Here is a 20,744-nt window from a genome sequence, read left to right as displayed (position 1 = left end):
TCCTATGCCACTGGCTGGCTGTTCAGTCACGTGTAACTTGCCCGCACTGGTGAGGGAGGTTCCCAAGCGTGTGCAGCTGTCATCCTTGCTTCCTTACACTCTGCTCTTAGTCGCTGGTCTTGGCCCCTTGGTTTGTCATCAGAGCAAGTCCCACCGCTTTGCCACGTACGCCACTGTTCATGTCGCCATTGAACTTGTTCTGGTGATTTTATACGGAGAAGAGAATCTAATCTGGGCTAGGAAAGACCTTGGTGCTGCTGAAGAAGCAGACGTCTGTGAATTGCAGCTCACCTGACTGTCTGCCTGACGTACCACGTGTGGGGGTGACACAGATACAGTACTGTGTGCCCACGTAACCATCGACTGCATTGCAGTGTGTTTGGGCAAGGGGCAGAGTTAAGGTGAAGCAAGAGATCAGCTTAACCTCTGCATTCTTAGCTTCACCACCCTAGCATTGCTGCTGCCCGGTAATGGGAAGCATCTGGAACTTCCTTCTTCTGCTGTTTAAAATAAAGAACAGACTTAGAAATCAGAAAATAATCTGCCTGCATATATGGGCAGGCTGCACACGGTGGTTATGCCATACAGGCCCCTGCTGTAACCGTGTTCATATCTGTGCAGCGGAGTCCCGTCGATATACAAACTAAGCTAGCGCGGTCCAAGCACCTTCCTAGCAATAGTCTGCTGATTGTTAATCTGCATTACTGTAGTGCCGAGGAGCCCAGTCACAGCCTGGGACCCTGCTCGGCTGGGCACTGCACAGACCGCGTCCCCAGCAAGCGTCCAGTCGGGTATGAGACAAGCCAGCAGCTGGAGACAGACAGATGGGGGCATCCAGGGAACAGTGAGACAGGATTGGGCAGGGCAGTCAGCAAGCCCTAACCTTGTGAAGTGTTTTGTAGGCGTCTGTGAGGCAGTAGGGAGCAGGGTGGACTGATCTGGGAATGTCGAGGTTTACTGGGGCTGTCTGCATGGGGGATGGGAGAGCAGGGGGTGACTTTAGGTGAGGGACGGTACCTGAGCCAGGAGGGGGGTGGGGAGAGTCAACACCTTTGCCCAGGAAGCTGGACAAGGGGAGGGAGCCGGCTGGAGGGGTTCTGAGTTTCAGTTTGGGGCTGGCTGGGAAGAGGCAGGAACCCCCAGTCTGGGGTCTAAGCTCCTTGCCCCCAGAGGGACCTGGCTGAGGGGTCCTGGTTGTACCTACAAGCCCTGCTTGGGACCGTGTTCCTGTCGGATAATAACCCTGCTGTGTCACTGGCTGGCTGAGAGTCCCGGTGAATCGCAGGAAGTGGGGTGCAGGGCCCGGACTCCCCCTCACTCCGTGACAGCGTCATGGCAAAGGAGGGTTGTGAGAGGCTTTGTGGATGTGCACAGCTTGGGAGAAACACGGAGGGGCTTGTTTGAAAATGTAACAAGTGAGCAATGGGGCTGGTCGCAGGAGGAGTCAGCCTCTGATGCAGAATCGCTGCCCCGCCGACAGCTAAATCAGCAAACAGACGGAGTAGACCAGGCCTCCGTGTGCACTAGTGTGGGCTCGGGGGGTGGGACGGCCTGCTGGGGCAAAGTGCAGAGCTTGCACTGAGCTGTCTCCTGAGGGTTGTGCTCACCCTGGCAGTTGGGCCTGCGGGTGGGTGGGAGGTAGGTTGTGTGTGTCTGGGTGGGGTTGGGGGAGGCGTGGTGAGGGTGCACAGGCACTGTGTGCGTCTGGGGCAGGCTGGGAGGTGAAACTGTCCCTAGGTTGCTGGATTCGAAATCTCCATGGCTTGGTCCGGTGTTGCTGGATGGCTGCAGCGCAGCAGGGAAGGTCTCTGGCAGATCCGTTAGCTGCAGCCCTGTGGAGATGGGCCAGTGGGGACCTGGGTGTGCTGCTGTCTGCGTTCCTGCCGTCCTCTGGGGCAGTCAGCAGAGCAATGGGGGTTTAACCTTGGTCCCAGGACAGCGTCCCACAATGCCCTGTTCTGGGCCATCCCTGAGAGCGGCTGGGTGGCATTTGCAGTGACTCTGGGGTTTCCCTGCGCCATGCGGAGGCGGCGCTTCAGGGCAGGAGGGAAATAAGGTGCCTTAAAGATTTGGAAGCCCCTCATTCTTTTTGCTGAAGAGCCTGTTAGTGGGGACACCTGAGCTTCCTCTGTTATCTGGCCCCTTTGGCCGAGACGTCGTTAAGGTTCCATCCTACTTAAAGTCAGGGCCGGCTCCAGCGTTTGTGCCACCCCAAGTGGCGGGGGGGGGGGCGATTGGCGGCACTTCGGCGGCACTCTACCGCCGCCGCTTCTTTCTTCAGCGGCAGGTCCTTCCCTCTGAGAGTCACCGAGGGACCCGCTGCCGAAGAGCCGGACGTGCCGCCCCTTCCCGTTGGCCTCCCCAAGCACCTGCTTGCTGCGCTGGGGCCTGGAGCCGGCCCTGCTTAAAGGGATCATTCAGCCTTTTTCTTTTTTATGCAGAACATCCCTGTGTCTGCCCTCAGATTTCCAGCACAAGTTCTCAGGGCAGCGCTAACTTCATTAGTTTTCTGGGCTCTCAAAAATTCCCATTCTTCACGTGCTGGCCCCTAGCTGTGTTGCACCCGTGGGATGCGCGCGTGCACCATGCACCTGAGTCTGGAATTTTTTGCAAGCCATGTCTGTTGGCTGCACGTGTGCTGCAGCTCTCCTCATGCTCCACACCAAGGGCATAAAAGATGGTGCTGGCCGATGCCTCTCCAGTTCCTTCTTACCGCCGCATGGTCTGAGTCAGAATCTTCTGGGTCCTCGGCTCCTTTTTGCCTGTGGCCTGGCTGTAGACGTTGTGTATAGTTATACTGGGTTAGTTTTTGTAGTGTAATTTACAGAATATAGTTAAATAGGGTTTTTTCCCCCTTTTCTTCCCCATCCAGGGACGTTTTCCCCTCAGGAAGGCTGGGATTACTCCCAGGGTCCCTGGGTTCAAAAACTGTTTCCTGCCCTCACTCCTTCTCGGTGAGTGACAGACATCAACGCTGCCTCTAGTGTCTGGGTGAGGCTCCTGTTTCTGCCAAGCACAGGACCTCCTGCTCTCCCCACAGAACTCAAGTGGGTCGGGAAGTGAGACTGGAAAACATCTCCTGGAGGAGGCGATGAAGCCCCAGTCAGATCTGGGCTGGGGACCCCTCCGCATACATCAGTCACAACAACCGGCAGCGCCCTTCTGAGCACAGGCAGCGACGCCTGAGGAGGCGGCTTCACATGCAAGATGCGGATGTAGGCTCAAGTTTATCTTCTTGACAGGAGGACGCGGCGCACAAAGAGAGGCTCTGGTGGGTCCAATGTCAGCTTCAGTGGTGAAGGCTCAGGATAAACAGCTCCTGATGCTCTCCTCCACTTCTAGGGCCAATGTGGTATCCCAGGGCAACCAGAGACCTGCAACTCCCTGGAGGACACCTGCTCTTCCCTGACCGTGTTCGCCCGTCCTGTGGAGATGGTCTCTATCCCGGGACGCTGATATACCCAAGGAAGAGACTCTCCTGACAAGGCAGTCATTCTCCCGTCCCAACTACCAGCCTCAAGGCACAACCATTGGTACCGTCAGTGCTGCCGTAGCTAAGGGATCTGGTTTGCTCATCGGGTGAGTCTGAGGCCCTGCACGAGTCTGTGCAGCATCAGGCAGAGGTGGCACAAGAAAGCCCCATAAGATAAGAACATAATAAGAACATAAGAAAGACCGTACCGGGTCAGACCAAAGGTCCATCTAGCCCAGTATCTGTCTACCGACAGTGGCCAATGCCAGGTGCCCCTGAGGGAGTGAACCTAACAGGCAATGATCAATCTCTCCTCTCTCTCTCCATCCATCTCTCCCCTCTGAAGACAGAGGCTAGGGACACCATTCTCTCTATGGCCCTGGCTAATAGTTTTTATTAGCCATGAATTATTCAGAATTTATCCAGTCCCCTTTTAAATTGTTATAGTCCTAGCCTTCTCAACCTCTCCTCAGGGTTAAGTTGACTGAAGTTGACTGCTGAAAGAAGAAGAATTTTTTTTTTTTTTTTTTTTTTTTTTATTAATTTCATTGACTTTCTCAGCCTTCCGGCCTCTGACCGGATATGATTGGCCAAGAGACAGGTGGCACCCTGCGCCATGGGGTCTGTCTCTCCCAGTTGATCCATCCTACTGGGAATATTGGGGACTGTGGAAGCCCAACCCTTTACACCCACGAGTGGTGCAGGATCCTGTTTTCCATCACCTGGCCTCCCAGAACTGGCCTCGTCAGAATATGCGGGAGGGAGCCAGTTCTAAAGGTCCATGGAGCAATCTCGTTGTCTTCGCTGGAGGAGGTGGTTACTCCGTCGTCTCTGACTCTGCCAGGCGCGATACCCAGAGCTCATGCTCAGGGGGCTGGAGAGCTGCAGGCTGAGCCTGAGGAAGTCCAGGAGCTGCAGCGCAGCTTCCTAGGTATTCTGCAGCCTTCCGGTCCCAGTGGAGTGGCTTTGGCCATTGTGGGCACACGCCTGTTTCTTATGCTCCTACCCCTAAGAGGGCCAAGGAGCACTGCTTTGTTCTGCCCGGGGGGGGGGGAGCTTTTGTCGGTCACCCCCCACCTAGCTCTTTGGTGGTGCAGGGGGCTACAGAGTGGTCCAAGCAAGAGCACTCAAAGGCTACTCCCTCTGAGAAGGGACACAAGTGACTCGACCTTCTAGGGAGAAAGGTCCTCTCTTCCACCTTCCGCCTGTTCAGGGTCTCCACATCAGGTGACCATCACTCAGGACGTCAATCAGAACTCGCCTTCTCTGCCTCGGCCACATGGCCTGATGCACACCCGTGATGCTGTTCACCGGCCTTCCTCTTTGCCTGCCTACAAGCCTGGCTTCTCTTCGTGAACTCCCCAGAGAAGGGCAACACAAACGGCAAGGCAGGTTTTAGACTCTGTCGTCTGGTGGATTCAGCTGGGATTCCTTTCCTCACCCCAATTCCCAAGACAACCATTGTTCTCGACACACAGTTCAGTTCTTGACGATGTCTTCGCCCAGTGGGGAATGCTGGCGTGGGACATTTTAACCTCACGGGAGAACAGGAAACTTCCTTGGTGCTTCTCCAGAGCAACCCTAGGCAAGGGCTCGGTGGGAGATGCCCCTCTGGTGTCACGGAAGAGTCGTCTGGGGTATGCCTTCCCTCTCATCCCACTGATACTACAACTTCTGTGAAGATCTGCCAAGACCGAGCTCAAGTCATCCTGATTGCGCCCAACTGGCTGAGACGGTTCTGGTTTGTGGACTTCTGAAGCTCTCAGTTCACCCATCGATGAACATCCCCACATTGCTGGAGCTTCTAACAGAACACCAGGGCATGTTCCAGCACACCCCCAGTCCAGGACTGCTGGAACTCGGGGCCTAGTACTTGGATGGGCATTGGAAATAGAGGGCTCACGTTCTGAGAGGCTGCCATCCATCCTCAGCCAAAGCAGAAAGGACTCTACGGGGAGCAGTCACTCAGCAAAATGGAAGTGTTTCTCCTCTTGGGTTGATAACCAACGCAAGTTATCTCCAGAATCCTCTGGGATCCCTGCTATCTTAGACTTACCCGTAAGTGTCTGGATTTTGTGCTCCATTCTCTGCGAGTCGCTTAGTTTAGTAGCGATCGGCACTTTCCATCCTTGGGTGGATAACGGTTCGCTCGTCACACACTTGTCACAACTAGATTTCCAAAGGGGACTCTCAGATCCTTCCCACCATTGGTGAAGTTCGCACCGCAGTGGGACCTCAGTTTAGTTCTGTGGGCACTCACTAAACCCCTCCTTTGAGCCCCTCACCATGTGCCCTGTGGCCCTTCTGTCCATGAAGGTGGCCTTTCTAATAGCCATCACGTTGGCCAGAGGAGTCAGTGAGCTGAGAGCGCTCAGGCGGACCTACCATACGCTACCTTCTACAAAGAAAAGGTCTTGTGACCACCCTACCCTGGGTTCACTCCTAAAGGAGTTACTGAGTTTCCTAGGAGTCAGGTAATCCACTGACCAGTATTTTTTTCAAAACCGCATGCCTCAGATGAAGAGAGATGGCTGCGTTCTCTGGACACCCATCCGCGGGCTTTGGCCTTTTATCTGCAAAGAACAAGGACATTAGAAAGACACCTAAACTATTTGTTTCCATAGCAGAGCAATCAAGGGGTCAAGCTATATCAGAGCAGAGACTTTCAAAATGGATCTCTGCTTGGGTTACCCGTTGTTACCAACTAGCCCATAGTCCCTCTCCAGAGAGGTGAGGGCTCCTTCTGCTAGAGGGCAAGTCACTTCAGTTGCGTTGCTGAGAGCCGTACCCCTCCTCGAGATGGACGGCAGCTACTTGGAGCTCTTTGTAGACCTTCGTGAGACATTGCGCTCTGGTGCAGCCATCAGCACTATTCACTCGGTTAGCGCTTCGGCATCCTAGCCCCAGCCCGTCTGACTGCTGTTTGTGAATCTCCCAGGTGTGGAATACACCTAGGGACCAGCAGTCGAAGAAGAAGAGGTTACTTACCTGTAACTGGACGTTTTTTGAGACGTGGGGTCCCTGTCTGTATCCCACTCCCCGCCCGCCCTCCCCTCTGCTGCAGATCGCTTGAACTGCGGTAAGAGTAGGAAACTGGAGAGTACTGAACCTGCGCGCACTCCTCCCCCCCCCCCGCGCGCTCGGTTCAGAGCATGCAAAGAGCTATGGTGCGTGTGCAGGCCAACGGAACATCCGGACTCAGGTGCCCGGTGCACATGCGAATCCCACGTGTGCAATACAGACCGGGACCTTGCATTGCGAAGAACCTCCACTTGCCAGGAAGCGCCCTCTGTTTCTGAGCCCTTGGTTCTTAAACTCCAAGCTGCAGAAAGCCAGCAGTATGTGCTGAGAGGCTGCGGGGTCTCTGGAGTGGTGGAGCTAGTGTCAGTTAACAAAAAGGACAAACCTATTATTAGCGTTCTTCGTCATACGCAAATGGTGTGCGCTGCAGAAAGCCCCAGAGGCCGCGAGTTACGGTGCTCTCCATGGAGAAGAGAGGCTTTGAGCTGGCAGGAAAAGGCAGAATGAGAGCCAATGGTTGGACACTGAAGCCAGACGAGTCACACTAGAAATGTTTCACCCATTGGAACAGCTCACCTGGCACTGGTGGAGTCTCCATCCCTTGGAGACTGGGCGTCTCTTTCCAAAGCTCTGCTCGAGCTGACCCCGGAGCTCTGGGCTGGAGGCAGGAATCCCGGGTGAGGGTCTCTGAGCTGTGCCCTGCAGGAGGGCAGGCTGGATGAGCAGAGTGGGCCCTGTGTGAATCTGAGAGCACAAGGGCGTGATGCGGGAGTGCAAGGGGAGCTTTTGCTGCCACAGCAGTCGTGTTTGGAAAAAGGAAGTGTTGAGGGATTGCTGCGGGGCCTCGAGGCTTGGGGATGGGAACACTGGGGCAGGGGCAGGTGCTGAGAAGCAGAACCTGGACCAAGTGAGTATTTGGGGTGGAGTAGGGGTTGGGGGAGATTTTAGCTCTCCCCCGATTTCAGTGCTCTTAAAAGTGCTGCTATTGCCTGTGGGACAGGGTCTTCCCCCCCAGTTGGCTGATTTCTCTGCCTGGTGTCTTGGCGAGTGGTCGGGAGAGTAAGCGAGCTGCCACGGGCGCCCCTAACATGCTACCGCTAGGGTAACCCTTTAGAGAGCACTGAGCCGTGACAGACTGATTCCTGCATCCCCCTCCCTCCCAGCTGTCGGGACGTCCGTCCAGTGATCAGACTTCAGCAACCACTGCGGAATGGGCTCTACGTTAAAGGCAAAAAGGGACGTTAATGTGGCATTACAATGGCACATGTACCGTAAGTTCTGACAGCCAGGCAGTGCCAGCATCAAAGGGCACCGTGTTTGCTTCATGGATACCCTCTTTACTTCCATGATCTCACACTGCGGGGCATTGTTCCTGCAGCCGTACCCGCCGGCGTGTCTTACGAGAACCGGGGCTGTGCTGCTGGGAGGAAAACTAGGCCACTCACCCACCCCGCTTGTGCTTCCTGGCTGGGGGCTTCGCTGCGCAGCGCTAACGACAGGCCTGCAACAGGAGAAAGGAGGGGAAAGCAGCTCCTGCAGCAGGGGTGGCCCGGAGCTGGAGGGGTGGTCGCAGAGTGCACACGTCCAGATTTACCAGGGGCCGCTTGGGATTCTCTAGTGCAGGAGCAATGCCAGCCCGAGCGCTCTGCTCTGATAGGTGGAAAAAGGAGCAGCCTGAGCACCTACCATAGAGGTGTGGCCTGTGGAGACTACAGATCCCAGCATGCACCGTGGCCTGGCTGAATATTGCATCTTGGGAGCCCTCCTCTTTCTCAGCTCCTCCCTGGCTTGAATTGAGGGTTGCTGTGGCTGCATGGCAGGTCCTGCTTAGCTGCCTGCGGTATTTATTTAGCTGGGATCTCTGGGCCCAGAGGTCAAAGGTGTTACCGTCAGGGGCGGCTCTAGGCATTTCGCCGCCCCAAGCATGGCAGGCAGGCTGCATTCGGCGGCTTGCCTGCGGGAGGTCCACTGGTCCCGCGGCTTCGGCGTACCTCCCGCAGCCGTGCCTGTGGGAGGTCCACCGAAGCTGTGGCACCAGCGGACCTCCCGCAGGCAAGCTGCTGAAGGCACCCTGCCTGCTGCCCCCGTGGCGCTGGCAGAGCGCTCGGCATGCTGGGGCCTGGAGCCGCCCCTGGTTACCATGAGCCTGCCACTGGCCAATGTTAAACAGCTTGAAATCAGATTTGAGGTTTGGTGTCCCGAGCTCTCAGCCTGCCTAGCGCCATGGCCCACGCACCCTTCAGCAGCCTGTTGTTACAGATACAGCCTGCCTAGCGCCATGGCCGGAACACCCCTTCAGCAGCCTGTTGTTACAGATACAGCCTGCCTAGCGCCATGGCCCACGCACCCTTCAGCAGCCTGTTGTTACAGATACAGCCTGCCTAGCGCCATGGCCCACGCACCCTTCAGCAGCCTGTTGTTACAGATACAGCCTGCCTAGCGCCATGGCCGGAACACCCCTTCAGCAGCCTGTTGTTACAGATACAGCCTGCCTAGCGCCATGGCCCACGCACCCTTCAGCAGCCTGTTGTTACAGATACAGCCTGCCTAGCGCCATGGCCCACGCACCCTTCAGCAGCCTGTTGTTACAGATACAGCCTGCCTAGCGCCATGGCCGGAACACCCCTTCAGCAGCCTTTTAACCTTTTGTTACTGGTACAGAAAAGAATGAAAAACATTGGTGCATTTGTAGTGTAGAGGATGAAGTATCCCTTGTTCCCTCCCCCAGTAGCTGCCGAGAGTCTGTGGAAGGAAATCCCCTTGTGTGACAGGCTCCCAGATGGTAATCACAGAAGTATAGGACTGGAAGGGACCTCACTGGGTTGTCTAGTCCAGCCCCCTGCACCGAGGCAGGACTCAATATTACCTAGACCAGCGGTTCTCAAACGGTGGGTTGGGACTCCCAAAGTGGGTCGCAACCCCATTTTAATGGGGTCTCCAGGGCTGGCTTAGACTTGCTGGGGCTTGGGGCTGAGCGGCGGGACTGTAACAATGCCAGTTCTGGTGGGACCCAACTGAGAGTATCAATTCAGAACCAATTGCTCAAACAGGACAGTCACAGCCCTAGGCTGGGGTTTTTCCACCTCTAAGGCACCAAACCAGCCAGACCAAGAGGACTTTGGGTTCACCCCACTGGCTAACCACAAGTCACACAAGCAATTCCCTTAGACACTCCAGTCTCCCAGTATCACCACCAGTGCACTCGTCCTGGGGATGAATGGTTATGAAAATCAACACCCCAATAAAAGAAAAAGGTTCCCTCGATCCCGGACCAAGCCCCAGACCCAGGTCAATATACAAATTAGATCTTACCCATAAATCACGCTGTTGCCAATCCTTTAGAATCTAAAATCTAAAGGTTTATTCATAAAAGGAAAAAGGTAGAGCTGAGAGCTAGAATTGGTTAAGTGGAATCAATTACATACAGTGATGGCAAAGTTCTTAATTCAGTCTTGTAGCAGTGATGGAATAAACTGCAGGTTCAAATCAAGTCTCTGGAACATCCCCCACTGGGATGGGTCATCAGTCCTTTGTGCAGAGCTTCAGTTTGTAGCAAAGTCCCTCCAGAGGTACGAAGCAGGATTGAAGACAAGATGGAGATGAGGCATCAGCCTTTTATAGGCTTTTCCAGGTGTAAGAACCTCTTTGTTCTTACTGTGGAAAATTACAGCAACATGGAGTCTGGAGTCACGAGGGCAAGTCCCTGCACTTTGCTGAGTCACAAGGCATATCTGCCTCCTCTCAATGGGTCAATTGTGGAGCTGATGGTCCTTAATGGGCCCTCAAGCAGGCTAGGCAGAGCTAACACCAACTTGTCTGGGGTGTCACCCAGCAGCACAGCACAAGTTTGAAGCACAGACAGTACAGAGCCAATACTCATAACTTGACACAGGCACCCAGACAGCATAATCCTAACCAGCAACCCAGAACCTGGTCTTAGACACCTCAGATGACCCCTTTACATAGATTTGGTGCCACTACAGGACCTTGGTTGCAACCATGTTCTATATGGTCCCAGATTATGTCAATAACGTCGCAGGGGCTCAGTTTACAGGTGTCACAGGGGTGGTGAGGCTCAGGCTTTGGCCCACCCAAGCGGGGTGGTGGGACTCAGGCTCCTGGGGTCGTGTCAGAAGGGGGTCGCAGGGCAGTGACGTTTGAGAAGCCCTGATGTAACCCAGCCCTGACAGGTGTGTGTCTAACTGCTCTTAAAAACCGCCAGCAGTGGAGATTCCACACCCTCCCTGGGCAATTTGTTCCAGTGCTTAACCAGCCTGACAGGAAGATTTTCCTCATGTCCTAACATCCAGCTGTCCTAGGGGAAGGAGGGAGTTGAGCGGGGCCGGAGCTGTTGCTGCTGTTAGTCTGATCCCGTTTCCTGACGGACACACAAGAGGGGAAGAAAAGAACTGCAAAGAGAGAAAAATGCAGCTTCTCTCTCTGGTCTTGACCTTCACTTGCAAGCTCAGTGCTAGAAGCGCAGGCCCAGCACACGATCTTATCAGCCCCTCTGAGACTGGCAAACTTGTCCCAGCGCCGAGTGTCCTGGGCATTGCGTGGAGCTGCCTTTCTGAGCAGTGCTGTAAAATGCAGGCTGCGGCTTGGCCGGCTCAGCCAGCCAAGTGTTAGACAGCAGGAAAAGACCCGGGAGCGGAGGCTGACCCAGTCACATCCCAGCCGATGGGCGGGAGCCAGGGGAGCTGGTGATGGCAGCTGGGTCCCTGTCTTGGCCCAGTGGGGTCCCAGAAGAGGGTGGGGTGACAGCCCCAATGGAGGAGCGCGCTCCTTCCCGTTCTTTGTCAGCCCGCATTGCAGTAGCCAGCCTTCCCCCAGGGCTCTATCGGAGGACCCCAAAATGGGGGTGGGGTGGTATAGCCCCACCCCTCGATGTTTTGTCCACCACTTTCTGGCTCTCCTGGGAGTTCTGTCAGGCTCCGCTGTGGGAACACGCTGGGGAGCAGGCCGCCCTGGGGGTGTGGGCTGGAGTCCGCCTCGGGGCAGCCCCACCCGTGCCCCTGGGCGCGCTTCCCTGCTGGCTTTGCCCAGCAGCTGGTGTGGTGACGGATGGGGGCTGCGTGTGGCCCGGGTCGGGGGTTGGCAGCTCTGGCTCTAGCCTGCCCTGGTGCCGTGTCGCTGGCTGGCACTAGCTGGTGAGCCAGGGGGAAGGGCAGCTCAGTCACTCCAGCACTGACTGAGCGGCCGCCCAAGGAGCAGGGCAGGGAGCCTTGCCGTGGGGCAGGCCTCCAGCATTCCCAGCAGGCACTGCCAGGAGCAAGCGGGTAGGTTCATCCCTGGAGGCAGAGGGGCTGCAGTTGGCAGGCTGGAGGGCTCGCAGAGCGCTGGCCTGACCTGTGCCATTAGACCTGGAAGCAGCCGCCTGGCAGCCCGTCTCTCTAATCTCTCTTCCCCTCTCCTGCACTCAGTGGTTCGTGAAGGTCGGGGATGGTGCGGGCTGAGCAGTTTGCACTCCATGGTGTCTGATCATGGGAGTTACCCGAGTGCTCTGCTTCCTGGAGCGTCTCCGCAGGGCTGATCCTGCCCGAGCCGTGCAGCACAATTCCCGCTGAAGCCAGTGGCAGCAGAGGGCTCTCAGCCTGTTGCATTGAGCCCTGAGAGCGCTCTGAGTGAATGCAGGGCTGGCCTGGCCCAGCGGTGCTGCCGGCACGCTCGCCGCTAGCTGGAGTGTCCCCCATGTGCTTCAGAACTCAGCCGTCCCGGCACCCAGCCTCTGTGCCTGTCCCCTCGCCTGCCTCGCAGCCTCCTTACTGGCAAAGCCTCAGAGTTAACACCGAGCTGCCTGGGATTCACAGCTTCCAGCCTTGCAGCCTGCTGCATCCTGCTATGGGGCTGGGCGCAGGTGCTGGAACGGGGGGGCTGCTGCACCCCCTGGCTTTCAGTGGTTTCTGTCGTATCCAGGGTTTACAGTTTGGTCCACGGCTCTCCGCACCCCCACTATAAAAAGTCCCAGCACCTCTGGGGCTGGGTTAGAGATGCCCCCTGCCCGGTACCTGCCCTTCGCATGCAAGCCCTGCGTGATGGGGACAGGAAGAGAGGCAGCGCATCACACTAAGAAATGGCTGCTGTGTGTTGGTGCGGGAGCCGGCCTGACTGGAGCTGTAAATCCGCTGGTCGGCCGAGGGAGCGGCTCTGCCCGGGACTCAGCACTGCCAGGGGGCCTGCGACAGCCAGACTGCCCCTTCCAGCCTACAAGGGGCCAGTGAGTGGGTGCCGATGGGGGGGGCAGCTCCTGGGCTGCAGGAGGGCGAGGCATGCTGCAGCTGAGCCCTGGTGCAGCAGGATGGAGGCTCAGTGCCCATGCGGCAGCTTGCGGTGCCCAGCGGGGCTGTTTGCCTAGTGCAGCCCGGGGAGGTGCGGCCGTGGCATTGGGCTTGAGCTGGGCGTGTGGCGTGCTGGCTTTGTGTTGGGGAGGTGCCATGTGACTGTCCCCGTGGGGGGCAGGGTGCCCTGGCAGGTATGTGACAGCCGTGGCTGTGCCCTGCCTCCAGCTCAGGACCCCAGAGGCACAGCAAAGCCAAGGGAGAGGCCCAGGCGCAGCGCGACGGCCCGATCGCTAGCTCCCCACATCCCCAGGGCCGTTAATCCATCTCCTGGCCGATGGCTGGCGCGTGGGCCCGGGCACTTGCCCCATTAATCAGCCTGCTCGCTCGCGCCGCACAGAGACTGCAGCCAGCCAGGCTGCCAAGCTGCAGAGCATGCGCTGGGGCAGCCAGTGCCCGCGAGCTGTCACTCTGAGTAGGACGGGGGGTAGCTCACAGCCCCGTGTGCCCCCCCCAGCTGTCGGGCGGCGAGAAGCCCAGGAGCAGGCTGCAGGAGCCCCGCTTCGACTACTCCGGCTGGCAGCCCACTGAGCTGGACCTCAGCGACTCGGAGCTGCCCCACGTCATCGAGATCTACGACTTCCCGCAGGACTTCGGCACCGCCGACCTGCTGCGCGTCTTCTGCAGCTACCAGTGAGTCCCCCCGGCCTGGCCCCGGCCCGCCCTGCCCCGGAGCCAGCCTGCACCCTCGCTCTCCACAGCTTGGCCTTTGCTCTGCGCCAGAGGCCGGGACTCCTCGTCCCCAGCAGCCCCTTTGCCAGATTCACACGCCCTGAGATGGCCACGGGGCTCCGGATCGGGGCCTTCCCCAGCCAGTCCCCGCTCCCGCCCGCCGAGCCTCTGGGCTCTGCCCGTTTCCCCCCACCCCCCACCTTTGGCCTCGCGTCCAAAATGGCGCTGTGGAAACGGCTCCGGCCTTGTCCAGCCCCTCCCCAGGGCCGGTCCCCTCAGGCCCCCCTCCTTGGCGGCCCTGTCCCTCGCCCCCACTGTGCTGAGGTCATCGGTGCCTCCGATCTCAGCTGCTCGCTGTCCCTGGCAGGAAGAAAGGCTTTGACATCAAATGGGTGGACGACACGCACGCACTGGGCATCTTCTCCAGCCCCGTCGCAGGTACGTGCACCTCCAGCGCTGGGCACAGCGGCAAGATTTCTGCAGGGAGTGCTGGCCCTGGCAGTGCCCGGGGGCGGGGGTGGGGCTGGAGGCGGCGCTGGCCGTGGCGGTGCCCGGGGCGGGGCGGCTGTGGGGCTGGAGGCGGCGCTGGCCCTGGCAGTGCCCGGGCGGGGTGGGGCTGGAGGCGGCGCTGGCCGTGGCGGTGCCCGGGGCGGGGTGGGGCTGGAGGGGGCGGCGCTGACCCTGGCTGTGCCTGGGGGCGGGGGCGGCTGTGGGGCTGGAGGGGGCGGCGCTGACCCTGGCGGTCCCTGGGGGCGCGGGCGGCTGTGGGGCTGGAGGCGGCGCTGGCCGTGGCGGTGCCCGGGGCGGCTGTGGGGCTGGAGGGGCGGTGCTGGCCGTGGCGGTGCCCGGGGGGGGCTGGGGGGCTGGAGGGGGCGGCGCTGGCCGTGGCGGTGCCCGAGGGTGGCTGTGGGGCTGGAGGGGCGGCGCTGGCCGTGGCGGTGCCCGGGTGGCTGTGGGGCTGGAGGCGGCGCTGGCCGTGGCGGCGCCCGGGGCGGCTGTGGGGCTGGAGGGGCAGTGCTGGCCGTGGCGGTGCCCGGGGCGGGGCGGCTGTGGGGCTGGAGGCGGCGCTGGCCGTGGCGGTGCCCAGGGGCGGGGTGGCTGTGGGGCTGGAGGGGGCGGCGCTGGCCCTGGCGGTGCCCGGGGGTGGGGGTGGCGGTGGGGCTGGAGGGGGCGGCGCTGGCCGTGGCGGTGCCCGGGGGCGGCTGGAGGCGGTGCTGGGGGCTGGAGGCGGCGCTGGCCGTGGCGGTGCCCGGGGCGGCTGTGGGGCTGGAGGCGGTGCTGGCCGTGGCGGTGGCCGGCGGGGCGGCTGTGGGGCTGGAGGCGGCGCTGGGGCTGTGGGGCTGGAGGCGGCGCTGGCCGTGGCGGTGCCCGGGGCGGTGGGGCTGGAGGGGCAGTGCTGGGGCTGGAGGCGGCGCTGGGCTGTGGGGCTGGAGGCAGCGCTGGCCGTGGCGGTGCCCGGGGCGGCTGTGGGGCTGGAGGGGCAGCGCTGGCTGTGGCGGTGCCCGGGGCGGCTGTGGGGCTGGAGGAGGCGGCGCTGGCCTGGCGGTGCCCGGGGTGGCTGTGGGGCTGGAAGGGGCAGCGCTGGCCGTGGCGGTGCCCGGGCGGCTGTGGGGCTGGAGGCGGCGCTGGCCCTGGTGGGGGGCGGGGGCGGCTGTGGGGCTGGAGGAGGCGGCGCTGGCCCTGGCGGGGGGTGGGTGCAGCTGTGGGGCTGGAGGGGGCGGCGCTGGCCATGGCAGGGTCCAGGGGTGGGGGGCAGCTGTGGGGCTGGAGGGGCGGTGCCATTGCTGGTGCCCAGGCTGGAGTCTCTGTTGAAGGAGCAGCCTGGGTGAGATGGGCGGCAGTGTCTGTCCTGTGGGGCTGTGCCCCTGGGCTGCTGGCCACGGGGCTCCGTGTGCTGGCCACGGGGATGGCTGACCTGCCTGGGCTCGCGCTGGGGCGGGCAGGACTGTGGATCAGCGACTGGCTGATAGGCAAGCGATGTCCGGCGCCGTGTCCCCTGCCCGCCGGGGGTGAGGCCGGCTGCTGAGCCTGCCAGCTGTGCCCGCTGGGGCGTTCTCGGGCGTGCCCTCCCCCTGCGTGGCAGAGCTGGGGCTGGTTCCGTCGCTCTGCTGTTGCCTGTGAGGGGTGGGGAGGTCGGGTGGTAACAGCCACGGGCTGCTGGCTCCAGGGGCACTGGTCTCTGGGTGGGCATGGGCTGCTCGGCCATGGCCATGGCACAGAAATGGGCACGTTGCCCGGCGTGCTCTGCACCACCAGCAGCCAGTGCCCAGGAGCAGCTGCTTGTCCCTTACCGCGAGGGCTGCTGAGCCGGGGGCCTGTCTCAGGGCTTGGCTGGCAGGCTCCCCGGCACTCGGTGCGGCTCCCTGACTCTGGCCCCCGGCCTCTTCCCACAGCGCGCGACGCCCTGAGCAGCAGGCACGTGATGGTGAAGACCCGGCCCCTGGCGCAGGGCACGAGAGCGGCCAAGGCCAAAGCCAGGGCTTGTGCTGGTGAGTGTGGAGCCATGGCCCCCGCTGTGCCCTTGGGGGGCGACCCCCATCCCAGCCGCTGGGCTCCGGGAGCAGAGTCAGCACGTGGCAGTGATGCTCCTAATTCACCCGGGCAAGGGCCTGGGGCTGGGCACCGCCGGCGGGTGAGGGAGGCCCGGATCGCGGCTCGACTGGCCTACGGGTGCTCGCTGCCTCTCCCGCAGGCTGTGCTCAGAGTGCCCTGCGGGGTCAGGTCGCGTGGGACTGGCCCTACATGCCAGCCTCGGGTTCGGGTCTGCCACGATCCTCTGGGAACAGGTGGCTGCTTGCTCCAGGCCTGGCGTGGGGAGGACAGCTGCCAGCATGGCCCAGAGCAGGGAGGTGCCCCCTGGGGTGGCACAGGACAGGGAGCAGGGCTAGAGCTACCTCCGGCCCCAGTGCAGACAGGGCCAGGCCTGGGGCGGTCGTGTCCCCGCTAGCTCCATGCTGCAGGCCCCGGGGTGAATTGTACAGTGATGGCTGCCCCCTCTCTCCAGACCTCCTGCAGCCGGCGAAAGAGCGTCCGGAGACATCTGCGGCCCTGGCCCGGAGGCTGGTGATCGGAGCCCTCGGAGTGCGGAGCAACCAGAGCCGAGCCGAGCGCGAGGCCGAGCGCAAGAAGTTGCAGGAGGCCCGAGGTTGGCTCCCAGCTGCTGCTTCCTGCTGCGGGGCGTGGAGCTGCCCCTCCATCCCCGCGCCCGGGGCTGCTCGGCTTGCAGGCACTGGGGGCGGCATGGTGGGGTAGTGGGGGGCACGCAGGGGTTTCTCAGCTGTCTGCTCCACGCTGGCCACTCGCTGCTGCTGCTGCTGCTGTTCGGGGAGAGCCTGGCCCAGGCCTCGCTCTCCACTTGTGCAGAGCCGACAGGCGGGCTGGGTCCATCTGCAGCCACGCTGGGCTCTGTGCTTGCATGGGAGAACTGCAGGAAGCAATGCTGGTATTCAGTGCTCTCCACTAGGGGGCGCTCTGCTGCTGGACAGGACCCTTGGATGAGATCTGACCCCTGGGTCCGTGCCCCCAATTTGGGCGCTATCCCTGGCATCCTGGCCAAATTCCCTCTTTGGAAAGTCAATCCCCCTGCTGTTTGTGGGGGGGTTAGGCATTGGCCACAGCCCACCCCAGAGGTGGCTGCAGCTCCGTGAGGCTGCGTTGGTTGGATGGCAGTTTGTGCTACGCCCTGGCCCTTGGCTGCTCTGGGAGTTGGGCGGGCAGCGGAGCCCCCACGACCAGCCCCTGTGCCTCAGCTCCATGCCCACCTCAGCTCGGTGATGCCAGGACGTGTGCCAGGCTCTGGGCAAATGCTGCCATGTGGCCGGTCCGAGCGCTGCTTCCCTTCCCACACGGGGACGCAGGGTTGGTGGGGAAGCCATTCCCCCAGCTCATTGGCCAAGCTGCCTGGCTCCTAGCCCCAGGCTAGCCCCGCCGAGGGCCGCGCTTTACTGCCTCGCAGCCCAGAGCACGATGGGGCCAGGAACAGAATCCTGGGTCCTGCCTCGTGGAACCCCAGCAGGTCCCACGCTTGCATTTGGGGAGTCCCTGGAGCTGGCGGCTCCCCAGACTGTCTGGTGGCTCCTGGCCCTGCCCGCCCGGGGCTGCACACTCCTGCCCCTGCCCACCTCCCAAGTCAGCCCAGCCCAGCCTGGCTCCTTTCTGCCCTGCCGGTCTGTCACTGGGTGCATGGCTGGGTGGCATTGTGCAGTGCCAGCTCCTCCCTTGTCCTGCCCCCAGGCTTTCCCCTAGCTCTGAGGAGGGGTCACCTGCCACTTGCTGGCACTTGCAGCCCTCCCCCCATTTAGTGCCAGCTGCAGATCTCGGTGGCTGCCCTGGCTAGCTCCGGAACGAGGGTGGGGCCTGGGCCCTGCCCTGCCCAGCCCAGCCCTTTGTTGCTGGCGGTGGCTGAAGCGGGGGCTCTGCCTGGCGGTGTGCAGGCAGCTCTGGAAGGGGGAGCGGGTTCTCCACACCAGGACCTGCCTTCGGCTCCACGGTTTGCAGCCGCGCCTGGGGCAGCTCCTGGCTCTTGGCAGGGCCGCTGGGCACAGTCTGCTGCAGCCGCTGCAGGCTGTCAGTGCGCCCGGCCCCCTCTGGCAGGCATGGCAGCTGGCTCACGGCCTGCCGGCTGCAACGGCCAGATAACCGGTGATGGAGCGAGCCGGGCGGGCCAGGAAACCGGACCGAGTGTAACGGTTCACGGTGAATGTCCAGAGTGGGCTCATGACAGACAGACATGGAGAATAGCCCTTCCCTGTCTGCCTGCCAAGGGAGCGCTCTGCCCACATGCGCCTGCCTCCCCGGGCAGGTCCTTGCTCCCTGCCCCGGCCCCCTCCCTCCTGCCCATCTGTGGGGTGGTGTTAGTGCTCTCTTACCCAGGGTGTGATGGTGCTGTGGCGGGGGGCGGGGCACAGTGGCAGGAAAAGCCTGGAGCGGAGGCGAGACCTCCCATTCTTGTGGGTCCACCCCACTGCCCCCACTCGGAATAGCAGAGTGAGGGGCCCCCTCAGGCCAGGGGCGCTGGGCAGGGCCCCCAGCTCGCTGCCCTGCCGGCACCAAGGGCATCTGCCCTCCCCACCTGCCTCTGGCAGCAGGTGCATTTCTCCTGGGCTGCAGGGATCCGCTCGTGCCACTAGGTGGAGCCCAAGCAGTGCTCCTGGGGTGGGGCACCCGGCTCCCAGGTGGGGGTGACAGACGGGCTCCCCGGGGCCCCCCTTGCCGGCCCTCAGCCCCGAGAGCCCCTGCCCGGCTAGCAGGCAGCCTGGCGGGGTCGCAGGAATGGGGGGGCATGGGACACTGTGTGGCTGGGGGGGCCCTTGCTCAGTCCCCAGGAGCCAGGCTTCACCCTCCCTCCCTTGTCTCTGCAGAGAGAAAGCGCCTGGAGAACAAGCAGCGGGAGGACGTCTGGGAAGGCCGGGACTGAGCCAGGGCTGCAGCGGAGGAGGCCGGAGCACCCAGGGCTGCTGGCAGGCGCTTGGCGGGGGGCACTGTGGTGCCGGGGGCTTCAGACACAGCACAGCCCAGTGCCAGCTGCACCCACACAGGCTGGCCGGGCTGTGTCGGTGGGGGAAGGGGAGAGGGGGCTGGCTGACAAACACAACAGCTGTTTGTATTGGGACTCTTAGTGGGTGGGGGCTGGCGGGCCCTGCCGCCGGTGCGTGCGCCCCTGGGGGGGGGCCTGGCGGGCCCTGCCGCTGGTGTGTGGCCCTGGGGGGGGCCTAGTGGGCCCTGCCGCTGGTGTGTGGCCCTGGGGGGGGCCTGGCGGGCCCTGCCGCTGGTGTGTGGCCCCTGGGGGGGCCTAGTGGGCCCTGCTGCCGGTGTGTGTGCCCCTGGGGGGGGCCTAGTGGGCCCTGCCGCTGGTGTGTGTGTGGCCCTGGGGTGGGGGCTAGCGGGCCCTGCCGCTGGTGTGTGGCCCTGGGGGGGCCTAGTGGGCCCTGCCGCCGGTGTGTGTGTGCCCCTGCGGGGGGGCCTGGCGGGCCCTGCCGCTGGTGTGTGTGTGGCCCTGGGGGGGGCCTAGTGGGCCCTGCCGCCGGTGTGTGTGTGCCCCTGCGGGGGGGGCTGGCGGGCCCTGCCGCTGGTGTGTGGCCCTGGGGGGGCCTAGTGGGCCCTGCCGCCGGTGTGTGTGCCCTGGAAGGGGACACTGGCCTCCTCTGGACCTGTCTCTTGCCCTTTGAGACGCTGGAGCACAGGGAGTCAGTGCTCTGGAGCTGGGGCAGCCCAGCTAAGTCTGGTGGCTGTGCCCTGTGCATGGCACTGCCCGGACTGCGCTTGTGCCGGGTAATGCTGTCCTGACGCACTGGCTGCAGCTGGTCGGTCGCTGCTGGGAACGCAGCCTCCAGGCTGCCCAGCTCGCTTTCAAGGCGGTAACCCCCTTGCTCCCTGCAGCAGCCTGGGTCAGGCGAACAGCCCTGGGCAGCAGGAGGGGATTTCGCGGGACTCTGTGTGAGCCATGCCATGCTGAGTGGTGCTGTGCCGTGCTGTGCCGAGCCAAGCCAATGCAGCCTAGGGGTGTGCCAAGCGTGAGCGAGTGAGAGGCCATGTGAGATGGAGATTCCCTGTCCTTTATTTTGCTATTAAATTGCCTGGTTTTTACACTTCTCAGAGGCTCTGTAGTTTCCCCTTGTAACCCTGGTGATGGAGTAATGTGGGGTGCAGAGTGTCACGGAGTCCCCGGGCGCTGCTCTGGAACTGCTCCCCACCAAGCCAGGCAGGACTTTGGGGAGCCTCCTCTCCCTTGGAGCAGACTTGTTCAGGGCAAGAAGCTCCCACGGCTTCACCTCCTGGGTCTCTCCTTGGAGCATTCAGCATCCCCTGCCCCTCCGTGCGCTTCCCCCAGCGAGTCCGCCCAGGCGGGGTCCTGGGGAAGCCACAGGGTCCTGCCCCCCCACTTTGCAGCCAGACGTGACTCTCAGCCAGCCAGTAACACAGAGGTTTATTCAATGACAGGAACAGGGTATAAAACAGAGCTTGTAGGTACAGAGAACCGGACCCCTCGGCCGGGTCCATCCTGGGGGGCAGTGAGCCAGACCCCAACGTCTGCACTTCAGTCCTCGTCCCCAGCCAGCTCCAGATTAACCACCCCCTCCAGCCCCTCCTCTCTGCTCAGCTCCTTCCCTGGGCCAGGAGGTCACCTGACCTCTGTGTCTCCAACACCTTCAGCTGGCACCTTTGCAGGGGAGGGGCCCAGGCCATCAGTTGCTAGGAGACAGAGTGCCAGGCATTTATGTTCACTGGCCCCTTCCTTTGCA

At 61.9% G+C, this 20,744-nt stretch overlaps 1 protein-coding gene across 1 annotated transcript in view; it reads left to right on the top strand.

Moving 5' to 3' along the window:
• R3HCC1L (R3H domain and coiled-coil containing 1 like) overlaps positions 1 to 19,369 on the top strand; it is a 44,640-nt gene extending 25,271 nt beyond the window's left edge. The window contains exons 6-10 of the mRNA XM_039547539.1: positions 13,289 to 13,464; positions 13,871 to 13,941; positions 15,897 to 15,992; positions 16,508 to 16,648; positions 18,864 to 19,369. Coding sequence (XP_039403473.1) covers positions 13,289 to 13,464; positions 13,871 to 13,941; positions 15,897 to 15,992; positions 16,508 to 16,648; positions 18,864 to 18,919 — 540 coding nt within the window. The 3' untranslated portion in view covers positions 18,920 to 19,369. The remainder of the gene's footprint in view (positions 1 to 13,288; positions 13,465 to 13,870; positions 13,942 to 15,896; positions 15,993 to 16,507; positions 16,649 to 18,863) is intronic.
• Positions 19,370 to 20,744: the final 1,375 nt, after the last annotated feature.

The sequence above is a fragment of the Mauremys reevesii genome, linkage group 7 (genome assembly GCF_016161935.1).
Source record: "Mauremys reevesii isolate NIE-2019 linkage group 7, ASM1616193v1, whole genome shotgun sequence".
NCBI lineage: Eukaryota > Metazoa > Chordata > Testudines > Geoemydidae > Mauremys > Mauremys reevesii.
The sequence above is the reverse complement of the archived record's forward strand: the minus strand, read 5'-3'. Positions and strand labels throughout refer to the sequence as shown.